The sequence below is a fragment of the Thunnus albacares genome, chromosome 18, assembly GCF_914725855.1.
Source record: "Thunnus albacares chromosome 18, fThuAlb1.1, whole genome shotgun sequence".
Taxonomy (NCBI): domain Eukaryota; kingdom Metazoa; phylum Chordata; class Actinopteri; order Scombriformes; family Scombridae; genus Thunnus; species Thunnus albacares.
The window spans coordinates 11942539-11970496 of NC_058123.1; the positions used below are offsets into that span (position 1 = coordinate 11942539).

The following is a 27958-nucleotide window of genomic DNA, read 5'->3' on the forward strand; positions in this document are numbered from 1 at the left end:
ATTTGGAGTATGTGTTGCAACAAATATAAACGGCCTGGTATTTGATGGAAAAGGGGAGCTTGCACTTAAAGATGCTCACTACTTCAGTCCAAGCAGCATTTGTAATGATTGTGAGCTCTCCAAGACTATGACACAGCTGGACAGGGACACACATCAATTTGGAGCTGTGGCTACCACCTACACAGACAGTTTGACTTTGTGTTTACTTCTCTTCCAACTGTTGCCACCATACTGACATTTAAAATGTATGACTAACCAATCAGTGGCATTTCTGAAGGGTAAATCAATCAAAAGAAGAAAACTGTGAGGGCTTTGGCTTACTGCAGTCTATGATTGACACTTTGGCTGGCTCACATGAAATACAATTAGCTGATATAATCAGATGACGACCCCTCAGAGAGGTCAGTCGGACAGGTTGGCAGCATTCTGCATGAGCTGTACCCGTCAGGATTATTTTCTTAGACCGAATATGAGAAAGACTGCCTATTGAGAATACCTGATGAGGAAAAATCTGATTCAGTAAATGGTATAAAGTGCAAACCTGTCAAAGGGTTTGGCTGAAATAATATTGTCCAGAGTGAAGTGTTAGTGTTTGAAAGTTGTTAATGCTGAAATCTCAAGCTTGTTACACCAGCAGTCCAGTCATTTATCTGGCCTGTGCTTTTATTAACATTTCTCCCACAAACATTTAATGACAAAAGAAGAAAAGACCATGATGGAAACATTTTTCTGGGCAAAAAAATTGTGGTTTTTTGCAAGGCACCTCTGCAATGAAGCCTCAAGACAGATGACAACGCAACAAAGCTCTGTATCCCCGCAAATGTACGTATACAATATAGTGATGTTGCATTTTAAAGGCAGATGGAGCTTTGCACTCAGAAAATTAAGACTAATATAAGGGGCCGTTATAGTTGTTAGAGATCTGGCAACCAAAGTTGGCTAGCTCCCAAACAACCATTAGCCTGTGTCCAAAGTATAGTGGGCCAACAAACAAACACTGTATCAGGCTACTCCAACATTAGGGAAAAGCAAGAGAGACAACCAGCAATAACATAAAAGTAAATGCTGCCAATTCAAACTTCTAATTTATGTTTAATATGTTTGTTCCATTAGTCAAATTTAATAACAGTCTCCTAATATACAGTGCCAGTCAAAAGTTTGGGCACACTTTCTCATTCAAGAGAATGGGAAGGTGTGTCCAAACTTTTGACTGGTTAAAATCATTTAACTCAAGTCATAATATGATGATTATGTATAACAAACTATTTTTATCAAAAGATACTGATTAATCTCCATAGTTGTGCATGTAGGCACATAAACACGGAGTCATAACACTCCTATACACACAGGGTATGGTACACACTACAGCAAACAATACAGTGGACACAAACAGTAATTTTACGCATACATACAGGAAATATAAAAATACCAAAGATGCCACTGGCGCTCTACGATAAGTGGAAGATACAATGTTTTCCGACAGTCAGTGTCTCGTTCAGTGAAAGCAGTATATGAGAGATGAAGACAGACAGGGAAGTAACCCATCCAAAGGCGATATCCTCACCTTTGTGTTTACAGCTTGCCAAGAAAGATCACTGTTGGAGTGAAAGGTGCATCTCTGTATTTTGTGATGCTGAACTGTACTTGCCTGGGTCAACCTCAGACCAACCTTGCAGTCCTGTTGAAAACAAAATCGCAACAATCCACTCCTCTGGCACAGCTCACGAAACTACCTGAATTTAATCTTGAAGTAACAGCTGCTGGACTGGAAAATCAATGGTGACTTTCACTGCTGCACATTCAAACACCCAATGACAGTCTGAAGAAATGAATGGGTATGATAATAGCTTCCCTGCTAAACAATATGGCTTGGTGTACTGGTGCATGTTGCCACAACTGGGGTCATAAATCCATTGTTACCCAGGGCCAATGCTGCCTAATGCTTCAGAACTAATTTAAATGATGATGAGCTATATTACCAGACCTGTGCAAGTCCTGATCACCACAGCCCCCAGGAGCCTTCATCCTAAGATAGCAGGAGTTGAGGAAAGCAGGGCAGGAGGTGGAGAAAAGCATGGAAGAAAGAAGACATTAAATGTATAGGAGAAAGGAAATCCATTTGACCCCAACTTGTTATGAGTGCATAGCTACAACAGAAACTTAGCCTAAAATACTCTTACATAATAATAGAATACTCTTACATAATAGTGAGTGTTGGTCTCCACCATGGTTGTCCCTTGTCACCATTTCTGTTTGTGATTTGCATGGACAGAATCTCAAGGCGCAGCCGGGAGGGAGGAGAGTGTCCGGTTTGGGGACCTAAGATGATGCGGTTCTATTGGCTTCAACACACCGTGACCTCCAGCAGGCAGTGGAACGGTTTGCAACCAAATGTGAAGTGGCGGGGTTGAGAGTGAGATCCTCCAAATCTGAGGCCATGGTGATGCTCTGCTGGAAAAAGGTGGACTGCTCCCTCTAGGTTGGGAGTGAGTCACTGCCCCAAGTGAAGGAGTTCAAGTATGTCTGGGTCTTGTTCACGAGTGAGGGTAAGATGGAGTGTGAGGTTGACAGGTGGATCGGTGCAGCATCAGCAGTAACGCGGGCGTTGTACCGGATTGTAGGGGTGAAGAAAGTCGGTCTACATTCCAACCCTCACCTATGGTTATAAGCTTTGGGTAATGACTGAAAGAATGAAATCGCAAATACAAGCGGCTGAAATGAGTTTCCTCCAGAGGGTGTCTGGGCTCGGTCTTAGAGATCGGGTGAGGAGCTTGAAGATCTGGTAGGAGACCCTGGGGCAGACCAAGAACACACTAGAGGGGCTACATATCTCTTCTAGCCTGGGAACGCGTTGGGATCCCCCAGGTGGAGCTGGAGGGCGTTGCTGGTTTGAAGGATGTCTGGGTTTCCTAACTCAGTCTGATGCCCTCGCGACCCAGTCCCAGATAAGCTGCGGAAAATGAATGGACTCTTACATAATAGCTCTGTTTTCATATAGATCATATTTTGGATTATCTTAGATCTATGAAATGTCACGTTAGTACAAAAGGCCTTCCGGAGAGATAGAATCCCTTCTTTTTCACATTTTTCCTGCATGGGTTGCCACAGTTCAGCCATCTGCTCGCTGGCTCTATATTTCAGTGCATCCAAGATCAAGAAATATGCAGCACATTCTCCATGTCTAAAGAAATTAAACCATCCATCTGACATGGGAACTGCCAAGAGTCCTGTCAGCCATTTTACCGAAGGTTAAGCAAGTCAGCAACAGTAATAAGTAATGTCCGCTTCACTTAAGAGGCCTAGTTTTCTTACTTTCTCCATTTCCTCCTACAGATTATTATTATTATTTTCCATCATGCTCTGTCGTCTCCTCACACTGTTTGCTGTTTTTTTAATCTTCTAATAAAATCCCAATGCTTCTTGTCTCCCCAGTTCACTTCACACACACATTATTTTGTCACAGAGGCCAGTGGAAACAGACCGATACTTTCCTTTTATCAACGAGTATCTGGATCTGATAGGAGGATGAGGAGGAAGGGTGAATTCAAGGAGGGACGCAGTGGATTGTTCATATGTGTGTGCATGTGTGTGTGTATTATGGGGTGGGGTGTAAAAATGAGCTAGCAGATCCAGAGGAGGGGGAGAGACATGATGGCAGGGTGGGGCAGTGAAATGTGGCCATCCCAAGGACACTGCACTGAGGTTATATTTATTGATCGCAGCAGCGTTGAGGAGATATGTGCCAAGACATGTACTGTAGTAGTAGTTTCCAGTCTCACAGTAAATGTTGCTGTTATTTTTGTGTACTCATTGATGGGGGGAAGTGCTTTGAATCAGCTTAGTCGAGATTTTGATTGTTTCTACAGTCAATCTGTAAGATTGTGCTTGTAGGATTTTAACAAATATAAATAAATAAAATATTATCATTGTTGCTATGCAACAGTACTTTGGATGTGTTATTGAGGTCATGCTCTTTTGGCTGAGGACAAGCATCATGTTCATCATCCTCCTCATCCATGTACCTTCTGTTCGGATGGGCGTGTTTACAGCAGTTGAAAAGCAAGACTTCCTCATACAGCACATCTCTTTACACCCTATGTGACCCACCAGTGAACCTCGAACATCTGGCGCAATTCAAGAGAGAAAGAGAGTCATAGTAACATGTGGTGGGGGGAAATCGTTTCTATCTGAAATGATGGGAAGAAAACTATATTAACCTGCTGTTACAACAGAGAAGAAATAGGAACCAAAGTGATGATGGTTGTGCTCAACCTGCTCTGCTTTGCCTTTGGAATTGGGTTGCTGTATCTCATCCATCCATTATATTAATGGTAAAAAAAACCCTCAAAATAAACAAAATGAGGAAACTGTGGAACTTAATTCAGACATATTAGCATTATCTGAATTTAAGCCTGTAAAACAAGGACTGTGGATTTTGTCCTCCATCTATTATATTGAAATTATATTAGGAGAAGATCTCTTTACGCTCAGCATGGAGTGGAGGAATAATAACAGCAACCAAAAACAATACATATGTGTTCATATATAATATATAATATATCTTATTCCTCTGTGCTGTAGACCTCCGTTGTTGTCCAAACACTATTAAATACAAATCAATGAGCCACACCGTTGCACTGGGTGACCTGTTCCTTCACCCCAAATACTGAGGCCACAGTGGTTTGAAAACAACTCCAAAGACTAATAACAGCGATCACATTTTCACCCTCAGGAGAGTAGTGCTGTGTAAGACAGGCGCCACTGCACTTTGAGGGAACGCGGTTCCATTTACAGTGGTTGTGTGATGTTGATGTGTTCTTTGAGAAATGTACAATGTCAAGAGGTTGTGATATGCAGCACAACAAGCTAACTGTAAGCAGAGCAGTTTCTAAACAAACTAGCATAACCATAGTCCTAAGTAGGATCAGTTCATTATTGGTTTGGCTCTGAGATTTGTTGACAATAAGAAAAATGTAGAGAATCGCCTGCCATATGCTTTAAAGCTGCACCACCTGTGTTCATTCTGCACTGAGCAGTTTGCATTAAAAGCTTGTGGGAGGCAGAGTGACCTTGAGACAAAAGAATGCTCTGTACAAAGAAAAGTCACAGGTTTTGATTGTTGTGACAATACATGCATCCCCATCGATGGCATTTTAACATTTCAAAATGTCACTGAGGAAATCATTTTCATTTGCATTAAATGATACTTTTGTTCCCAATGCAAACAGAGCTTGAAGGAATACATGAATGTGTCCGTGATGCAGACTGTTAATATTTCTAGTGAGCTCGAACTTGCTGTGGCTCTCCCAGTCTGTCTGGGCATGTGCAGAGAAGCACTGCAGTGCTGCACCGTGAAGAGAGAGAAAGACAGAGGAGAGGAGTTTTGACAGCAGGGCGCTCATTCCCTGCCATATTCTCGTCGCCATCCCATGTGAGAGAGCATTTAGAGGATAAAAAGGCTACATTTGTGTATTGTCAACTCCTGCAGCCGTGCATTATGAAGCCCATCCATCAAGCATGAAAAGGTTAATGTGAATGAACAAAACAAGTTTGTTTTCTGCAATTCAACCTCTACAACCATCACAGCTTAGATTACCAGTTTAGTTCTGCTCAACAGCTCTGTCAAATTGAACCTTGCTCCAGTTCAACTCAGGCCAGACATCACAAGGACAGCTCCTTAATCATGAGAAACAACCAATTCCCATTACAGACATTCTTAGTCTTTCTTGGCTTTTGTTTTGTCCCCTACAAACCTCTGCCAACTGTGTCCTCCCTCCTCAGATCACTTTTCTTTCATCTGATTCAATATAAGGTCCATTTGTTTTCTTGCACAGTGCAGATTCTTCTCCCAGTCAAGGCAGTAGAGATAGGATAAGAATTTCACTTGATGTGGCACTCTTAAGTAAACAAAATGGTCCACCTCTCCTCTAACCCATCCTTCTCAGTCAGGAAACATCCAGTTCAGATCTACAACACTTATATTGATTTGGGTTAACGGTGAGAAGATGAAATAAATGGTGAGACCACTCAATAAGTTTGGCTCAACCTATCATTCAGTTTGGACTGCGGCAGACAGACAGACAGACACACACACACACACACACCGAGAGAACCAATTAAAGCAATGATGCCAACAGTCCCAGGAAACAAGCTTTAACCTCTTATACCCGGAACCCAAGAGCACTTGACAAAACATATAGATAAATATCATTTATTTCAAAGAAACAATGAAGTACATCAATAGAGTGAAGAGTAAAAATGCTTCCTTTTGTTGTTCTGCGTTGTTTTCTTGAAAATGATGACATGGCAAAAGGTTCACAGATAATTATTTTATATCCGTAAGGCAGAGGATGTTGCCTGATGTTTGAGTGAGGTTATTAAACCTGTATCTTTGATACAGTATCAGCCTGCAATATTAATTGGCTACTTGTGCTGGTTGCAGAAATGATCATTCTCTCCCTCTCAAGCTGCTGAGGCATCAAAACAGGTGGAACATAAATGGCACAGCATGTGCACCTCAGAGTCGTGACGCACCCTGGTATTTCTAAAAGCTGTCATCCATTTTGTGGGCAATGATGACGATAGCAGCGAAAGGGGGGGCTTGGGGGTAAGATCTCTTGGTTGAAAGGGCCATCAAGTGGCTGGAACATGAACTGCACCCTCAGACTGTTGCTGAGCCACAGAGGCTCTGCTGTAATGAAGCAAGTAGACCACTGAAACACGGCTTTCACTTGAATTGAAATAGTCATGCTTGAGCAGGCCCTTTGAAGCAGGTTCAAGGTGTCATTTTCTGCTAAAGGATACTGGAAGAGGCCAGATTCCCAGTCTGTAATAGGAAAGAAAAAACTCTGTAATGGGAAATATTGTATTACATGTCTCCTGAATGGCAATTCTGACTAATGCCATGTTTTGAATAAAGTTAAATCATACCTAACTGACCTCACAGATTGAAAAGCGACCATTGTCGCTGTAAGTGACACCACAGTCCTCTTATTTCACAAGGATATCCTTTACAGGCTCCTCAGTGGCTCCTCTATCCAACTCCCTGTAATGCCACACTGCATTCCTGAGAAACTGAAGAACTCTTGGGTTCAGCAGGTGCCCGTGAACAGTGTCTGTGCTCAGATCAGACCTGCTGGTAGAGGTCATGCAGAGGTCAAGGTCATTCCGAACGAAAGTCAGCAGCATATCAGTGTAGGATTACTCTTCAGGTCTCTTAGATCACTCGACCCAAAGAATGAGCAAGATAGTGAGGTGAGTTTGGGTCAACAGAACAAGTTACAACTTGGTTAATGACATAGTGAGTTTGTAATATATATGCTAAATGCAAAAATGATGAATGGAATCAAATTGAGAATTGAAGGCAGCGATGTTAATGAGCAGTTTGGACATCATATAATGAAACATATATTGTGCCACTGGGCCAAAGACTGTGAATATTTCATGTTTGTTCTCCAATCCTTCAGTGTTTTTCCCCCATGTCATTCACAAACTCTGCTATTCTGTTTCAACATGCTGCCCTGCTTTGTTTGTGATGACTTGGCTGATTTCTTGTGCAGCGTAAATCCCCAGTGTTTTGACACAGTAAATAAAGACAGTAATCTGCTTTGCTTATACAGTCTTTACAGAAAACCTTAAATTAAAAAGCTGCCCTCTGTTGCCGCAATTACAGTGCAATCAGTTGCATCAAACATGACTTAATTTGACATGATTTAAGGCAGTGGTCTGAGTTGAGTAAATGTAAGTAAATTCTATCTTATTTGACTAATTAGTTCTCCCTGTTGGCATTATATTAAATGGTTAAAGGGGCATTTCACCAATTTTACAGACATTATTCAGCCTGGGAAAACTGTTGCATAATATCTTCTGTGGCTCTGGAGTGTTTTCAAAACTGAGTAAAAACCTGTTGTCAAAGCTGAATAATGACGTCATAGTGATGTTAACATGATTATCAGGCTTGGAGACGTTATGAGAATGCCTGCTAATTTGGAGGTGGGGGAGGATTCCAATGAAAAGATGCTATTGAGTTGCATTATGTGTTTTTGGAGTTTGGCTTGTAGTAGGGATTAGAAGTCCGGATATCTCAGTCTCTGCTGTTTCGATTTTGACCTTTTTTTAAAATCCCATCTGTCTCTTAAAGTCTCTGTACTTTATGGAAGTGCAGTGCTAAAGCGCTTGAGTATTCTTTTAACATTTCCTGCTGAATTTGTTTAGTTGATATGAAAACATTCATGTCCTCATAATGATCAGACATTACAACCTGAAAACATCAACATCAGTCTTGTAAGATGCACTCAAAAATTATTTGGGGATATTTTGTGAGGTTTACATATCTAAAGTGCTTATTAATACCTTAATACATTATCAGTCATCAATAAATGAGTGGGTCACCTGCCTCTGTACATATTCTGATTTAACACAACTACATTTGTGTACGTGTGTCTATGTGTGTGTGTGTGTGGATGTATGTGGGTGTGCGTATGTATTGTATATGTGCCCTATTATCTGACCCCCAGATACATGAGTGTACATGTATGTACATATTTATGTACTGTATATGCTATATGTTGTATATATTATGTGTCTCAATCAAATTAAATAAATAAATAAATGGGTTATTAATCCTGAATTAAGCTTTCGGACAGCAGAGAGAGTGTATTCTTTAGGTTTTACACTATTTGTTTATAGAATAACTAGATTCACAACCACAGTATATTATGGTACCATGTTACATGTTACTAACACAGCCAAAATGATTTCACTGAATTTTATTGAATGTGAAGCATGCAACAACATTTTTGAATGGAATTTTTTAATAAATACAGGTCAACTTTAAACCAGTACTATGTACAATACAACAAAGGGTGAAATATTTCAGTTTTTGTAAATTCTGGGTCACTTTGGGAAAAGTCATGACATCTGAGAAAATGGGTGTTTAAGATGTTTTTACTTTTCTCAAATGTAAAAACTGGCCAAATTTGACCAGAACAGTATATATACGGGTTAACAAGTTCTGCTATGTTTGTTTAGTTATAATGAAAACATCCATGTTCTTGGCTCATAATAAATTGACATACCTGAAAACATCATCATCTGTCAAAATTATTATGGAATATTTTGTGAGGTTTACATATTTCTGTTACTATTAAATTTGCATCAGATTTCATTATCTAATTATATTAATAGTATTTTAGGAAAGCTCATTGAACCAGTTGAAGAATGATGAATACTTAAAACTTCAATTACACACTGAAAAATTAATGAGTGTAAATGTATTAGTGCTCATAATGTTAACTGCATTTTGAATGTGTGTTAGCATCTACTGTAAATTTCAGATTCCGGTTAAACCGAAACAGACTTTTTTTTTAGTTATATCATTAACAGCCGCGCGGTGGTAGCAAAGATGAAGACATCATAACGCGCATGGTCAACTACGACTTTTTTGCGTGCTCGTGCGCTCGCGCGTGCGCGGCTGAATGATGGTGTAAGCGTGAGAGCCCTCCTCCAATCAACTTTTAAAGTTTCACCGATGAGAAATGCTAAATCTAAAGGTATGTTTATGTCTTAGAGCTGAAAAGTCCCAGCTTTTGTCATTTATATAACTTGTCTAAAGTCTTAATTGGACGAGGAGGAAGAGTTCAGTTGTGTCTGTGGTGATCTGAGGAGTTCATTCAGGATAAGAGCGCAGGGTGAGTGGGAGGGTCTGTCTGTGTGCCGCACATTTAAGTTGGTTGCACAGCGGTGAGGAGCTGTAATCATTACAAGTGTGGATTACTGACAGGACCCAGGTGACTGGACTCGATGAGATGATACTACAACACAACAGGAGTCCTCTTCTGCTCACCGTCACCTGCATGTACTTCTCAGGAGGTTTACTGTGGTCCTATCAAGAGGAGGATGCCAGTGACGGGTAATTTTAGGACATATTAACACCAAATGACGCGAGGACTCGTTTGCATTAGATAAAAGGGAAATTCTTACTTTGCTTCATTCTCTTTTCTTTCTTTTTTTTCCACAGTGAAGAGTGCTCCGAGAATAACATTTCTACAACAAAGTATCCCTGCGTGAAGTCGACTGGAGAAGTTACGACGTGTTACAGGTAGAGTGATCCATGTGGTTGAAGTGGTTGGATGCTGTTCTCAGACTGAAAGGATAATAATTGTGTGAACTTATCAAGCAGTGCGTTTGGTGCCCATGAAAATTATTACAAAATGTAGCTCTACATGATTTAAAATTGAACTTAATAATAATTCAGAGTGATAATGCTGCTTAAATGGTGCCTTGTTGTAATGTTAGTGAACTGGAAATAGACTTTGACACTGGCCACAGATCTGCCTTATGCAGGAATGAAAATTAGTATTATTAATATAAGTGAAAATCACATAAAATCCTATTTCCTGAGACTTCTATTCGCTTTCAAACATAAATCAATAGGCTATTAAACATACTCTGTTCATTTTTTTCAACATGCATGTGATTTAAATATTCTTTTTAATGGATCTGCTACTGGTTAGATGTTTTTATAAGCTGTACAATATCAGCTTCCCATATTACAAAACAATATGACAGTTTTCAGCTTGTAGTACTCCAGTGTGTGGAAAATAAAGGGATCTTGTGAACTAAAGGGATAATAGCAATCTGAATATCCACATGCCTCCAGATTGGCCTGTTACGCTCTGACACTAGTTTTAATAATGACACTTCACAGACACAGTGGATGCAGCATTGCCTCGCGGCAAAACTCCTGTCGGAGGCAACGGATTAAGTTGTTAGAACCTGATCTGTCTTCATTGCAAGGGGCCGCCTCACAGGCATAATGAGAAGACTACTAAAGACTTTAAAGAGCTTGTTTCATCAGAAAACGCTCAAATATCCACTGTATTCATTCTTAGAGCACTACGCACTGACTTTGTTGAAAAGTATGTGAAAAATAGAGAAGATTTTGTAAAAAGCAACAAATGTTAGCTGTCTTTGTGATTGATACATGCTTTTATTAAAATGCAACAACTGGTAAATACTCAAACGCTACTTTGGGGTAATGTAATGCTCTTTTTAGGCTATGATTCAGGTTGTACTGTAGCTCTGGAAAGAAAATCTTGTCCAGGGAGACTAATTTCAAACATTTTCTCAACAATCTTGATTTACAGTAATTCTATTTCTGTAAGTCCTTTTCCTGGGACAAAAAGTATGAAGAACTAAAGAAATGCCAGATTGTTGGATATCTCCTCTGAGAGTCTTCCAAATGGAGACTTTGTGAAGTTTCATCTCTGCATCACTTGACAAACTGCTGGCCGTGGTTCAAGCGCACAGTGACATCCTGTTTGATCTTCAAATCTCAAACACACTCTTAACATAATTATGTTGGTTTATGGTTATTGGCTGCAGCCGCAGTTATTTCCCACAATGTTTATTTAAAGAAGAAAAACTGTTTTATCTAAGAGCCAGGATAATGTTTTCTGGGTGCATTTCAGTTCACCTGCACAGTGTAAGCTGAGGGCAGCCCATCAACCATGTAATGATTTGAAGAGTAGGTTTTTTTTTTTGTAGTGCCAAACATTTAGAGTGAGATGAATGTGGATTTTGCATATTGCATTTTTTCCCAAAATGCAGACACATACCAGCACAATACGCTTTGGCATGAGTGAAATCTAGTTCAAAAGAAACAGAATGTGATTTAAGTTGGCAAGTTTCAGTCGCCAGAGGAAAATATAGGCTTATGGCATTCATTAAGCGCTCTGTAGAGTGTCAGCATGTCTGCACATCTTGGGACATTTTGTTACTCTAATAAACAGGTTTTTTTAAACACTGTCAAAAGAACTATTTGTGTAAAAGTTGTTGCTTGTACACACAAGAGTGCTATATCAGTTTGATGATATAATATTTGCTCCCAATAGGCCCGGGGGCCCCACATTTTTCTTTTTTATACACCAATTTAGTTTTTGGACAACAAGTTGAAGAGCTGCAGATGTTTGGTGGACATCAGTTTACTGTTGCAGCTTAAGGTCCACATGTGAAGACATAATAGATACATTTCATTTTTTTTAAAGAATAGTTCCTTCTCTGGGGAAATATGTTTATACACTTTTCTGCTGAGAGTTACAGTAGATGAGAAGATCAATGCTACTCTCTCTGTCCAGTAAGAGCAGTTAGTTGCCAGGCAACCAGCAGAGACTTTAGGAAATCACTGTGCCTGGCCAGGAAGTGTTCTGGCACATAACTCAGTGTAAAACATCAAAATATTATATTTACACTTTGTTTTTTGTATTGATTTAACAAAGATAATAATTAATTACTGAGTTTTAGCAGTACTGGTTGGTTGATTTTGTTACCTTTGGAAAGAGCCAGATTACCTGTTTACCAGTCTTTATGTGAAGCTACGCTAATTAGCTGCTGGCTCTAGCCTCATATTTTACAGACAAACGTGAGAGCGGTATTGATCTTCTCATCTAACTCTGCAAGAAAGCAAATGAGCATATTTTCCAAAATGTTAAATGGGATTTATCATGCACATTTCCAGTTCTGTATTATATTCTGGGGCTCTACTGGTATATCTTTGCATGATTTACAAGTCAAAAAACTCCTTATTTATTGTATACTGGCCTTGGTATGCGGCCTTCAGTTCAGCCTCTGTCTCAAACAGGCCGTTTTAGCTCCTGTCTCTTTAAGACCCACCTCTCAATGAGCCTACTCTGTTCTGATTGGATAGCTTCCAGAAGCTGCGTCTTGGCAGACTTCCACCAGCTATGTAAACAAACTATAGTTATAGGATTTCGCTTCTTTTTCTCGTTCTTTGCTGAAATGAAAACTTCTCAAATACATCCACACACATTCAAACCTGAAACCGAAATATGCGAGTGGACAATGTGAACAACAAACAAACAGCAACAAAGGCTTCAGAACGGACAGCCATTTGTGGACATGTACGAACAATTTGACATCATCATGAGGATGAAGTAGAGATAACATTGCAAACGAAGAGTTCAGAGCAGGATGGAGCCCTTGCTTTTGACTTGCAGGGAGCATAGACATCTGACTTCATAGCAGAAAACCACAAAAAGCATGATATATCCCTGTTAAACTATTCCACAACTAAGGTTTAATGGTTACTTTTAAACATTTTAGAGGCTTTGAAATTCAAGTCTGTTGTAGGCCAAGAGGGAGAGGAGAGGACCTCCTGATGGAATTTTGAAACAGGCCTCCTTTAGCCATGGCATGCCACTGTGTGCACAGTTTAACACTCATCCTTGGAGCATTTATCATATTGTGAAACAACACCAGTGGAGACACCAGAGACCAGGGGGAGCATATGTCACAGTACAAGAGAAGTACCAGGGCCACAGCCAACTCTGACCATATCTGTCTCACTGTCAGTGCAGGCACATTCATCTCTCTGTGTCTTTCTGGGTTGTTTTATATGGAGACTGTCATATTTGGGTTCTACTTTATTTGTGTTAAAGGCCTAGTATGTCAGGATTCTGTATTTCCAGACTTTATATTTGCAATTTCACAGGCTGTAGAGTCAAATATCCTTGGCCTATAATAAGATGTGAAGGGCTGTGCAGGGTTTTCATTCCAGGCGTTGCACTTCAATCACAAAGGCTTGTGATTGCAATATAAATGCTTTAATTGCAACCAAAAAAAGGGTCTGATTAAAATGATAAGGTGTGAACTATTTGGCAACATCTTCAGTGCTAAGTGGTCACTGCTGTGGTATTTATTCCCTGCACGTCACAAGAATCACTTTATAGTATTGCCAGGCTTTTCTTATTTAGATTTCCGTTTTCTTATTTGTTTTGTTTGGATAGATAGTAATCTTTTCTTTGTTCATTTGGTGTTGGTGGTTATCACAGGTCGTAATATGCTCATTTTCTTTATCACATATCTCTTTTCTTAACCAAAGTTGCTGCTTCTGAAAACATAAAATCAAACACTGCTCTATGTCCAGAGAATTTCTTTCTGTGGCTTGTCACAAAGCAAGATTATTGAGTTAGCTGGACAACTGTGCCGAGTATAACCCATAGCATTTAAGAGGTTTTCATTTGAGTCCATGTTGCAGATTTGAGGGGGCTTCCAGCTTTTACTCAGCAGTTATCCAGCTAACTTCATAATCCTATTTTGTGAGAATATACCTGACAGCTGCTGCTAGCAAATAGCAAATCTTTGAGCCTTCATGAACTACTTTCAGGTTGAATCACTTAATCAGTTGGCAGTTATCAAAACAGAGTATCAAAACATATACTCATGAAAAGATCTAAGGTTGTGTTCTAAAGATTGATCATTTTATCTTTAATTTTAAGCAGTTTACTCAGAGCGTGTAAGTTTTCCTCAGCTGCTGAGATTAAGTATCATATGACATTTCTGCAACTCCAAGATGCAAACCAGATCCAATGTGTTAACCACAGCAGGATAAAAACACATCAATAATCTTTGTTTATAACTCTTCTTCAGAGACAAGAGGGTTGTTGAAACAGTGATTACATTGGCTTGATTCATTGTGTGTATGATGTTGGTCTTACCTACCATGTAAAGGAAATGCTTCTCTGGAAAAGAAGCAGAACTTAGGCAATCTTTCCACTCTACATCTGTAACAGTTACACATAATTGATGTGTGTGGCATGTGTAATTGTTGCTTTGTTATTTTTCCAAATAATTCTAGTGGTACTAAGCATTTTGCTGTGTTTTTCCCCCCCTTCTCCTTTGCTCCCTCCTCTTCTACTCTGGGATTCAGGGGAAACTGGTTTATGCAGTAAGGAAACCGAGGATAACATTTCTTCAGCCCCCCTGTGAGCATATTTGGGTATGGATGGTAGGGACATGTCCCGACCAATATCAAGGTGTTACTGGATTGTCCCTACCAATATTTTTACCAATCGCAAACAATCTAGCCGCTTCAACTCCATGTAATGTTAACAGTAAGATCTCAACAGAGTTGCCGAGTTTGTGTGTTTTCTGCAAAAAAGTGCACTATTACAATAGAGAGTGAAAGAGCAGGATATGGGGATACTCGACCTGATGATCTGGCAACCCTCAACTTCAAGCTATAGGCATTGTTGACTAGCAGCAGCAGCAGTAGTGGAGTGATGAGGTGAAGAATCTCTGAAGCGGTTAGTTTTTATAGTTTAAACGCTCCAAATGTCACAGAACTGACAATGACTTCACTGGACAAAACTTGGATCATTTGATATTGATATTATATTTAATTTCAGGTGTTGGGTATTAGCTAATTTGTGATTGTTGCTCAGACATACTGTTTAATTAAACAACTTTACTACTGTTGGTGAAAATTCCTCCCAAAACCAAAGTGTCAGTGACAGTTGAGCTCAGTTAATAAGAATGTTCTTTAATCAATCCAAACATAAATTAGTGGGAGAAATATTTACCATTTAATGTAGAGCAGAGCAGAGTTATTATTGCATATGTGTCATGAAGACATTAACATTATTTATAAGTTAAATTAGCCACAACTAATTGTTATATTGGAATATGTCCAACTGATTTGTTTGTGACTGTCAGGGATTATTAATTCCTGTCAGCAGCAGCCTGAACACTGCACTGCACCTGGCACTGCCTCTCAAGTGAGCTCTGGTGTCATAGTGAAAGCCATAAGTTCAAGAGTTGAATGAAAAATAATACAAATGGAAATTTTTGAGCTGATTTAAAGATAGGTTTGATCATCACTTTGGCTCTGTCATGAAAGAAGGATCTCAGGTTAGGTTTGAAAACCTTTGAAAACCTTACAACAGATAGTTACAGAGCAGCACACTACCTACAGGTTTCTATATATTTATTGTGACAGTCTATGATATATTATTTTTACATATTATTTTGGTCTCAGATTTATAGTTAAGTAGTCTATCAATAAGATAAATTGTAAAAAATCTGAGGAAAAAAATCATGATCCAAGTCTGGTTTCAGGCAAGTCAGCAAATGCATATTCAGTAAAGTAAACATTTTGCAGAGTCAGGCTCTTTATGGGTGTGTGTGTGTGTGCACATGTGCCTATGAAAGAGAAAAGCGTGATAGAGAGCTAGTACACATACACAATTGTTTGGCCCTCCGACAAAAAATGTCCCTACCAAAGTTAAAATCAAACCTCCGCCCTTGCCTGTGAGACACGATAGTCATGATTCCTCACATGCACTTGGCTGATCCAAAAATCCAATCATTTGTTCAGAGGTATTTCCTTTATCCTTCATTTGTACTTTCTCCTTTTATACATTGTATTTTACTGCATCAAGAGGTCCAGAAATTTGTCAAAAAGAATTGAAATATTCCATTGACTGCGAAACCAGTTAATTGATTTATATTGTAATACAATGGGGGCATACTGCTCAGTTCCAACGATCACTTTAGACTGATTATTCAACTTGGCTTTGAGGTCTGAAATCCCTCTTATTTCCTTCTTTTTCAAATCTGCTTTTCACATCACATTTAAATGTATTCCGCACCTTGGAATAATCCTCTCAGCTGGACTTCTGTACCCTCTCTCAATTCAAATAGCTTTCAACACGAGATACCCTTGGGGATTATTTGTTGCCATATTGTCATCCCTCCAGTGATTGTAGCTCTATGAAGGATATATTGTGGCACAAGAGTTCAGCAGGCCCCTGTTGGTTTTTGTTCTTTTGGCTACTACATTTCTGATACTATAAATGTCCCACACTGGGATTTATGAACAGCATGTGAGTCACATTTTTTCAGGAAAATTTCTTGATGGAAAACATGTAACTCAGGAAAGCCTTCAAGCTTAGTTACTAAATGAATGTCAACTGGGCCATGGGCACACATCCAATATCAGGACAATCTGCAGTTATTTATTAGAATGGAGTCCTTTAAATAGTTGTCAAGTGTGTATTTCTAACTATTTTGAATGTCTGCCGTCACAGAGCTTCTAGTTGAGATCATACATACTGCATGTTGATAAGTACGTATAATTGTTGATTGCACATGAGGGAGATGGAAAATATTAGGCAATTTAAAATTATTACTCCCAGTTTCAGACATTCTCTACAGTATAAATGCTTTTCTTTATTACTTAAAAATCAAATTATCAAGCTTCATGTATGCTACTGGATATGCATCAAAGAACCAGTTAGGAGACCTGTCAAGTGTACTTGTCAAGTCTTGTCTACTTGTGCGTAGACCAAAAAAGACAGCAGCACAGTTCATGGAAAAGATTAAAGATAGCTCTGAACTAAAATAGCAAACCCATAATACACTTACTGTAGCTGTTTTTCTGTTGTAAACAGTGTTTTGGTGAATGTTATTCTTAGTGTTTCCAAAGTGTGATGATTCTGGCACATTGTGATTTTTTCAAAAACACCTGGAATAACTAACAAAATATTTCTTTTTTGATTTGCTTTAAACCACGCATTTTTTAGTAATGACAACATTATCAGTTATTACAGTTTAACATTTGAAAATTCAAAAAATGCATCTCGATAAAGTAAATAAGTTGTCTGAGGAAGGAGCATGGAATGAGTCCAAGCTGTTTCTCAACAGCTCCTCGAGTGAAACAGAGTTTACCGGAATTAGCCTCAGTAGATGTAGAATGAGATAACGTCACAGAAAATCATTCCAATCAAAAATGCCTGAAATGATTTACAGTACCTGGCACTGTTCCTCAGCACTGCGGTACATAGATTACAAAAAGAGGGAAGAGTAAAAGTTGCTGGTCTAATGTATTCCATCACATTATATATCTATTATCTATTATTAAAGTGCAATAAAGCCTTGCTTCTACAAACTACTGGATACATCTGCTAAATAACTGACACAACCATAAGTCTGTGGTCAGATATATCCCATAATTCATCATAAACCAAATCCTTGAAATGATACATAATGTCCTGTCAAAGAAAAGACAGCATCTGTTTTCTATCAATATACAGAAAGAGGATATGAAGTCTGTTAAGTGAAGTGGACTGCTGTATTACAGAGACTGTTCTGTGTAGTTGACATGAACATTTGGTGTTGCTCTTAAATGACAGCTCCCACACAGCTGAAAGTTAAAAAGGATAAAAAGGCACAGGAGGAGGAGGAGAAGGAGGTCAGCTGCCGTCCTGAGCAAATGATCCTAGTTTGACATAATGTACAGTACAGAATGATGGCCAATGAAATACCAGCACTGACTTGTTTTTATTTTTCATTCATTTTTCTTTTGTTGTTTGTTGATCCTAGAGCTGAAACCATTAGTTAATAAACGGATTAATCGATCAACAGAAAATTTAATAATAAATTTATCATTTCAGTTCTGAAATTTGTAAACTTTGCTTGTTCCAGCCTCCTAAATGTGAAGATTTCCCTCTTTTCTTTGTCTTATATATGCATATAGTATGTCTTATATAGTAAATTTAATATGTCTCTGGGTTTACAACTGTTGTTTGGACAAAACAAACATTTTGAATTCATCATTTTACTTCCTGCCATACAGACTGAACGGTTATTTGAGAAAATAATCAAGCCTCAAGAGAACTTTATTGTCAACCCATCCATACACAAGTACACAGTAGGGATGGAATTGCGTTCCTCTGGTGTCAAAGTTGATACATTTAATAAGCAGATTAGTCAATAATGAAAATAATCACAACCCTAGATGACTCAAAAACACGTGTGACTTTATGTTGCATGTCGACCAGATGCAAAGTCTTCCTGCTCCTAGTACTATCTGTTTTTGATGAATAATTCTCCCCAGTGGATCAATTTGATGAATAATGAGCTTAGTGGAGTCAGTGGAGGTGAGATGATCACATCTTTTTTCCCAGCACATTATATTCTCAGTAAGTCAGACAGTATGAATTCATGGATGAAGTTCAAAACATTTCGTCCTGTTTCTGATCTTCTGTTGGCCAATGAATTCAACTTAGTTCATTTCCAAACTGTGAAAATGCTTCCCTTATAGTTGGAGAGCCGCTCGGCCCATATAAACACCATACTCACCTACTGTGACTTTGTGTCCATAAACATCCAATGCACTCTGAGCTCTTCCATTTCCAAGTGAACAGGCTGTTTTGAGTGTCAACTTCTTACTGCAGTAATCTGCTTCCATACATTTGATTGAAGACAAGGGCGTAATAACTTCCTTCCTTGACAACTTCCTGTTGTGAATAGATATCACCATGTTCATTATTAAAGCTATGTTAAATTTGCTGCATTTATTTTGCTTTACCACCACTAGGCAGCTTGATCAGAGGTGAAATGTTTAGCTTTTTATTTGGCTTCTCATTAGTCAACCCATTGATTTATGTGCTTATTGAACATGTCTAATCGTGATGTTTTCAATGATATCAACTCTTAACTTATGCCAGTTGTTATCCCTCAGGGAAAATTGTAACAATCAGGTTATTTATTGCATTGCGGTTGTTCAATTATTTTTGCACATTTGCAGTTTTGATTAATTATCGTCCTGTGTGCTCATGTGTATGTCTCACTATAACCTGCACAGGTGAGATTAGTTGCAACTGCATGTGAATTTCTGGACCTATACTAGGCCTCATTGTAAATACATCATTACTTAGAAAAGGTCTTGCTTTTTAAACTGAGGTAAGAAGATAAACCTGTATGTTTATTGCTGTGTTGCACCACATTAGTGACAGGATGCTTTCAGTGTCATTAACCAAATGATTGGTAAGAAATTATAAATCAAAGAGTTAATGTAGTTGATGTTTTATACTATCATCATAAGATATCAACAGATGTTATGCGTCAAATTGTTTCCCACTGCTTTGTAGAGAAAAATGTGACTTGAGGCCTGGATGTAATGCATGTTCCTGTTGTAAAATTAGATATATAGAGATGAGATGCAGAGATGAGAAAAGTATTGTTATTGTTCATCGACTTATTTATGATTATCACTTGTTTTTTTCCAAATACCCGTCCTAAGGCTCATCAATTATTAGTATCTTTAGTCCCAAACAAATATTATTTATCTTGATGTTAATAATTCAAAGACCACACATCCTAAAGACGGCCATTGTTCTCTGTCACTTTTATTGGTGTCGCACTTTGCACTAAATTTTCAATAATATTGTTATAGAAGTCGGGCCAATTTGGCTGTGAGTGATCTCTGCAGATCCTGTCATTAATATATTAGTGTGCTGTTGGAAATTCTCAGAATCAGTGTTGAACTATGAAGGGAGTGGGAGGTGGAGGCAGGTTTTTCAAGTTTGATTTGTATTCATCTTTGCCTCTGTAAGGGGTTGAAGTTGTATATTGTGTTTGGGATTGTGTTTTTCCATCGTGTGAAAGAGCTGTTTAACCACAGGCTTGTCAACAATTAAACTGCAACAGTGATTTGCCCTATTAGGTAAAAGATGGAGCCCATGCACTTCCCATTCCTTAAAAAGAACTGAGGAAGATGCACTGTGTGTAAGTTATCATGCTGAAAGCAGGGGAGGACATGTTAGTGTTAAGGAGCATTCCTTAGTGACTGATGTAGCGCACAAGCAGAGACAAACATCCTCTCTCTCCACTTCTCTTCTATGTCTTTGGTGCATAGCACTTCATGAATTAAAGTGGTATGTCAGAAGTATACAGGTGTTCATAACCTTCCTTGAATTCACCATTTTATGTTTTTCACTCAAAATGTCAAACACCAAGACATCAAATCCATAAATATGATCCAACATCCGTACGTTCCTCACACACAAATAAGAAATGAAAGGCTTCCCTTTTTTCTTTCTTTCAATAATTAAAAACATGTCTGTGTTTCTTTTCAGACCGTAATCAGACTTATTATTTGAGCTTTCTTAGTTTTACTGGATAGATTATAATTTGCTTTGGTTCCATACAAATGCGTTTTGCCATCTGTTTCCATTTGAAAGAAGATTGTAATACGAAACATGCTGTTACCGGAAAGACCATGACTTTGAGAGTTCAAATGGTTTATAAAGTCTCCTGATGCCTGAAATTGTTTTATCAGAACAGTTTGACAGCAGTTGTTTAGATGACAGAACGCAAACATTTAAATACTACAGAGTAGTAATCAAACAGTAGGTTAAAGCACGTCAAGGACAGACTGTAAATGGAGATGGATGTTCTCTCTCTGTCAAAGCCTCCACATCTTCAAAGGCACGTACACAGTGCAAGTAAGTTACTGGCTGAATATCTAAATGGAAGTGTGAATGTGAAAAGAAATTACCATAAGGCATCAATTTGTCCACTGTAACTGAGTGTAATTGCTTAAGTACATGTTTGTTAATGTATTGTAGAAACAGGCAGTGGTGTACTGGACATCAGGCATACTGGGACAAATCCCGGTGCCTGCCGCATCGGTGGGCCGTCAAAAAATCAATGAAGTTTTTACCGGCCCTGACTGTCTCTTTAACAGCCCTCTCTGTGAGCCTGTCATTAAGGGTGTGCATGAGAGCGTGCTGTGTGTGTGTTCCAGGACTGGGCTCACTGGCCAATCACAATTCCCAATACACCCCTGGAAACAGGTGTAAGAAACTGGCATCTATGTGAATTGAAGAATGAGTGCTGGTGTTGCTGTGACAACATGAAACATTTTGATACACGCTTCATTTTCTGACTTAAGTAACAGTTTTGAATACTTGCTAAATGATAGTACATCCTAAATGTAATGAACTGTAACATTTATTTGTTGTTTGGTGATTTTTTTTTAGGCCATGTCTGATTACATTCAACTTGTTATTTTCAGATCACAAGCATTTTTCCTTCTCTAAACCATGTTTCAACAAGTACTTTAGCGACTTGAAAGCCTACTCTTGTTTCTTTTGGCTGATGCTCATTCATCCATCTGTTTCTCTCCACAGTGAACTGTTATGTGGCCACGCTTTGGTCATGCTGTGGTGAAGAGATGTGGTGATGTATGACCACAGGTTGTGGTTTTCTGCCTCCATGCCTCCGCTTTGCTCTCCAAGACTGTGCTCTAGTTGTATTCAACATATTTTTGCAAAGATATACTAAAATAACACTACATCTTTACAATAATAATATAGCAACACTTTACATAACAATCAGTATTTGTACACCCATTTCTATGAAACAGGAACTTCTTGACAAGTTAATCAGCTAATGGAAAGAAATTAGGTGTGTGTTTCAACTCAGTGTGTAATTTTTTCATAGCCAATTGTTATTCATCATTGGGCCACTTGAAGCCTTAATTTATTCTTCCATTACAGAAAAGAATAAGCCACTAATTTATTAGTCCTGAAGGACATCAACTAACCAAAGGAAATGTTTGCCTGCACCAGTGAACACACAGCCGAGTACCACTCATTTTAAATTGTAAACAGCTGCTGCATTCACCATTAATAATAACACATTTTGGAAAAAGGGCTTCGTGTTTGGTGCTTTTTGGCAGCACAGATGTTGCCCCGTCCACTGAGAATTTTGCTTGTATGCCGCTGAATTTCAATATATTCGTGTCAGTCATAGTTTGATTTTATGATCTTCACCACTGCCATCATAAGTGTGTTTGTCCATCTGTCAGGACCATATTATACTGTAGTTTTATACTGTAGAGCTAGTACATCACGTCAGTCTGTTTAAATTACCCAGATATTTATCATCCTCCTCAACTTGCCCTCTTCTCTCAAGTGCTCCATTCAAGAGGGTTTTATTTTTCAGAGAGCGTGCACATTAATAAAGTTGACATTAAATCATAATTGAAGTTAACCAAGCTAATTTTCATGTGTGGTCCCTGGACAGAATATCAAATTTCACCACCTGCAAGTATTAAAATAACATTAAATCCACAAAACCACAAGTGTACCAACATACATCACATACCATACATCTTAGTTACTAACACATTGCCAGTAGTGGAAGAAGTATTCAGATCTTTTACTCAAGTAAAAGTAGCAATATCACAGTGCAAAAATACTCTGTTACAAGCAAAAGTCCTGCATGAAAAAGTACATAAGTATGAGCAGCAAAATATACTTAAAGTATTAAAGTAAAAGTACTTGTTTTGCAGGAAATCAGGCTGTAATATTCTACCTCTATTAAACAAAGTATTGTGAGGGGAAATGTCTCTTTGGTGGAACTGCAAACAACTCAGAGACATCTGAACCATGAGAAAGAGCTACAAATACACACTGATTCTTTGTAAAGGACTACAAGTCAAAAGGTTTGGGAACCACTGGTTTAATCTTTAGTAATGCAGTGTAATTTATAAGCTCATCATTATGATATTTTATGTTAAATCTTCATCTGAAAAGTAACTAAAGCTGTCAAATAAATGTAGTGGAGTAGAAAGTACACTATGTCCCTCTGAAATGTAGTGGAGTGGAAGTATAAAGTGGCATCAAATGAAAATACTCAAGTTAAGTATCTCAAACTTTTGTACTTAAGTACAATAGTTGAGTAAATGGACTTAGTTACTTTCCACCACTGCACATTGCATGTCATGACAACGAAACAAATAAAAGCAGATATATAATACTGTATCCATCTCAAATCTAGACATAATAGTCAATGACCACAATGACACTACAACTATAGGTCAAAGCTTATATCAGAAAGCCTCCATTTAATGCGTATCTGTTCACTCTGATCACATTACAATTAAGAGTCACTTGGCAGAATGAACAAAAAGATGAACCACAAAGCAAAACAGAGCTCAGCACGTTTACCAGTCGAACCCACAAGACAAAAACAGATCATCCAAACCACAAATGTCACAAATCTAAGCATCTATAGTCGTCCTCTACACCTGATCACCCCTTGCCATCTCTCACACCTTTCAAACACTCAATTTAAAGTCCACAAGTGTGATTACTGCCTTTTTTCCCAGTTTCTCAGTCAGTAAATTGTATTGATTTCTCTCTTATATAGCGGTGTGGAGTTCCATTCCTGTGTGGCTTAAATTGATTGTAGATTGATTGAGAGCTCTCTCTCAATTGAGAGCTCTTTTTCATTGTATTTAATATATTTCTTGTTAAATCATCAGGAGGATTTATTGACACGAAAGACTCACTCCGACTACTGGAAAGTCTGAATGAACATCTGCTTTTTACATCAAAATCTATGGTGAAATACATTCTCTTTTGAAGGCAAAAAAATCTGTCATAAACTACTGTTGACTTTAGTTCACCTTTCAGGAGGCCAGGTCTTCAGGGAACGGTTTTCTTAAATCCATTTTTACATTGGAATTTTTTGCGTGGCTGTTCATGTAGCACTCTTTGTTTTTTAGCTTATTTTTTTAACACAGTGTTAACGTAATGAGTGTTTAAATCTGTGAATCATAACACAGGAATTACATTACTAATAATCCCTTCAAGATTCTTTTTTGCATCTCCCTGAAGTTTGCATGCATTCACAGTAACTCCAGGGTTTTGGAGGGGATTGGTAATATCTGGCCTGTGTCCAGTTGAATGGTTTGAGTTAGAAACACATGGAAGGGCTGATGACGGTTTACTGTAACAGGCCACAGACAGCAGTGCTTTGGATAATTTCCTGAGGTGTCAGAACCAGAGACATCACACACAGCTCTGCACTGGTCCTCAACATTTTAAGTGAAAGTTTATATAAATGAAAATTCAGTTTTCTCAACTGAAAATGTAATATGAAAGCAGACAGATTTGGATTACCTTACATTTTATAACATGTTGTTAGGGTCAAATCTGATTTGCAGGAAGTGCGTACACCACTGAAGAAAAGCAACAAAGAGGCTCAGACTGCCTCCGTTTTAGCCAACTGGTAGTACTTTTGCTCCAGCTGTCCGCCAAAGCTGAGTGAAGCTGAAGCTCTTTGGTGCAGAGAGAGAGTTTTGTTGTATTGTGTTGCTGATGCCAGCACAGTAGGAGTGCTGTACATGGCTTGAGTAGTAATATGGAGAGTTATTTCAAATGAACCCTTTTCAGCCACACATAATGTAGATATTGTTCGTTTGATGTGTATTGTAGCGGTAATTGTAATATTGTTGCACATTGGTCAGGCAGGCAGAAAGTCATGTTTTCCACTGGCAGACTAATCCGGAGGTTACACACACTAACAGCCAGGTAAACACACCCTGCCTTTTTGATTTGTACTATTAGTGTGGGCTCACCATCGTGAGCCTCACACTCAAACCATGCGGATATGTGCAGTCACTGTGAGACATGCTTTCTGGGGAAGGGAAAGCACTTACAGTATGATTCACTGGAGTGATCATACAGTACACTTCTTTTAATAGCCTAGATTGGCCACAAAGGAAGACTTCGATGTAATTACCAGCAATGATTTCCTTTCCTTGTTTTTACAAACTCTGACTGCATATTTTCCTACATTTTTTTTTTTACTTTTACCAGGCCGCCTTCCCGTTACCGGTTTGTCACAAGAGAGAAAGTGAAAACAAAAGAGTTTTGAATTAGTGATATCAAATTGAGCAATGCATTTGCACAATTTTCAATCCAGACTGTGTGTTTGTTTTAAATGAGGGACCTTACCAAAGAGTATTGTACCAAATCTGTGTGACTGTCACGGGCCATGGAGACTGAGTTCAAACAGTCATTAACCAATAGGTTATGTTAATGTACCATGTTAGTGATCAAATGAGGCGCCATTATTTCTCTGGACAGACATAAATGCACTCAGCTTGAATATAGATAGAAACAACATTGCAGAGAGCAATTCATTTTGATTCAAGAGCATATTTGTGGTTTAAAAGGCTTACTAGATTGTATTTATTTTGCAGAAGAAGTGTTGTCTTATGTGCCCAGTGTGGCCTGTCTTTCTTTCTCTAATACCATGCCATTGTGTAACTTTTAAGATCCCCTCCAGATATGTTTTAAATACTTTACTTTGAATCATAATTTGTGTCTAATTTAGGTTTTAATACTGGCCCCTTGACGTCAGCAGTAACTACAGGAGTCATGACTGGGTGGTCATCGTGTAGTCAAGACTTCCTTCAGTGTTTTGCATATTGAAATTCAATCAGATGACTACATGGCGTGTAATGTGAAAGGATTTGCTTTCAGTGATGAACCCACTGAGAGTTATCTCATGCGTTGCTTTGTTGAGCCTTTTAGCCTCATTAAGTTGACTGTTTTGGTTTTATTGATTCTGATGTGGTTGTAATGTTGCTTTGTTCCTCCTTGACGTGAAGTCATGTGTGGATTTGCCTTCACAGGGACTGCTGATCAAATCTAGCTGTCTAGCTAACTCTGGGACATTCAATGACTGTCCTTTGTCCTTGTTAAATGAACAAATAAATAAATAAAGTAAGCAGTTGTTTTCCAACATGTTAGACAAAGGAGTTTTGTAAGGCGATAACATGTGTCTGGTGCAGCTTGTTTTGTAGTTTTTCTGCCTCCTAGTGGACAGAAATTGATAGATGCAACTTTAATATACTGGCAGCTTTTAGAGGAAACTATGAACTATACATTCTTTTTTGAGGTTTATGATGGAGGGTTAAGCATCAGCAATTAAGAAACATTGCACTCTGCAGCAATCAATTTTCCTCACATTAATCTTTATTCCAATATTTCCTCTAGTTTTATCCTAGAACATATAACATAAAACATTAAACATATTTTTAGTAGAGGTATATTGCGCCAGTAACAACTAGCCTGTCCCTTCTCCTATAAATTTCATTGCTCCTATGAAGCTCTCGAACAGCTGAGTTGTTGTTGGAACCCACAGTATATGAAATGTCCCTTTAGTCTTCACGCTGAGTTATACAGCTAAGTGCTTTGGGGTTACAATGCTACAACTGTTGTTGTCTGTAATGGCTTGCCTCCAGCAGACAGATATCAGCTTGTGGAAAAATATTTCTCCAGCATCATTTACCTTATTTGGTATCTCCAAAAAGTTGTACGTAATTACATTATGATTGCTGACAACAATGGGACGTAATATATCATAGCTGAAGTAACAGTAACACGTCTGAAAGACTCGGAGGAATGTGCATCGTAGTAAGAACCATGACTAAAAGCCTGCCCCCATAGAGAAAATTCTGGTGTACAACAATCCCCGATGTCTGATTTCTTCCTCTTCTGAGTGTAGTATTTTTAGCACAATAAATGACCTTTCCAAGAGTGTGTGGTTTTTTTCAGTCTAGAGGTGCGGAAAGCTCAAGAGTATCCAGGCATTCTGAAGATGTAAACTCGGGACTTTGTGTTTTTATGTGTTCCTATAAATTTTTTTTTTTTCGATAAAGCACTGGCACATTTAACTGTCCCCCTTTATATACTGTAGTTTTGTCTTGCTGTGTAATGTGTTGCTTAACTTTATCTCCTGTTTGTCTTGACAACCAGCATGTGCTCACAGAAAATAGGACACATTTTGACAGGCTGGAGTTTTATTTCTAAATGACATAATGTGAATCCCCTGAACAAATGTCCAAAGCAGGAGGCCTTACAAACTCCAGTGCACCTTTGTCCATTTGTTTTTAATACATTTCTGTGACCCTGAAGCTACAGAGAGGGATATTTTTGTCTGTGTGTGTGTGTCTGTGTGTGTGTGTATGTGTGCACTGGTATGCCTGTTTGTCTGCATGTTTTTTAAGAATGACTGAGAGAGTTTGTGGCCTTATGTGTGTTTAACAATAACACAATTTTAAATATCCTGTGAATCACGTTGTTATTTATTTCTTTTAATCAGTAGTACATACAAGTTATGGAATGAGAAACCCATGATGATCATAAGAAGATCAGACAAATCACTTTGTTTAATCTAAAGTTTCATTTTCTGTTGTTGAAAATGGATATTTTGGTTCCGTACTAATTTTTGCTGTGACAATATTGATCAGTCAGAGGAACATATTTTGATAGGAGTGGGTTAAACTTGTTAAGCGTAACTTTTTTTGTTACAAGGTTTTAGACACACAATTCCTTTGAGGTACAACAAGGCATATGTAGAAATATTTGGAAATATCTTAACATTATATTATGTTTGTCCAAGTATAACAGCAACACACTTTTATTTCAACACTGTCTCAGAGAAATTACGTTTATATACAACTAAACTGTATTCCCAGTTACGTTGCGTTGGCAAATGTAATCGCTGGATTATG

The 27958-nt window shown here is 38.4% G+C and overlaps 1 protein-coding gene across 5 annotated transcripts in view; it reads left to right on the plus strand.

The window, feature by feature from the left end:
* The first annotated feature begins 9465 nt into the window (after positions 1 to 9465).
* The window catches only part of ccbe1 (collagen and calcium binding EGF domains 1), a 40360-nt gene continuing 21867 nt past the window's right edge, over positions 9466 to 27958 (plus strand). Inside the window, exons 1-3 of one of the 5 annotated variants that reach the window (XM_044334556.1) lie at positions 9466 to 9689; positions 9782 to 9910; positions 10019 to 10099. In XM_044334556.1, coding sequence (XP_044190491.1) covers positions 9807 to 9910; positions 10019 to 10099 — 185 coding nt within the window. In that variant the 5' untranslated portion in view covers positions 9466 to 9689; positions 9782 to 9806. The other 4 variants (XM_044334555.1, XM_044334551.1, XM_044334553.1 and 1 more) reach the window with 4 other exon arrangements.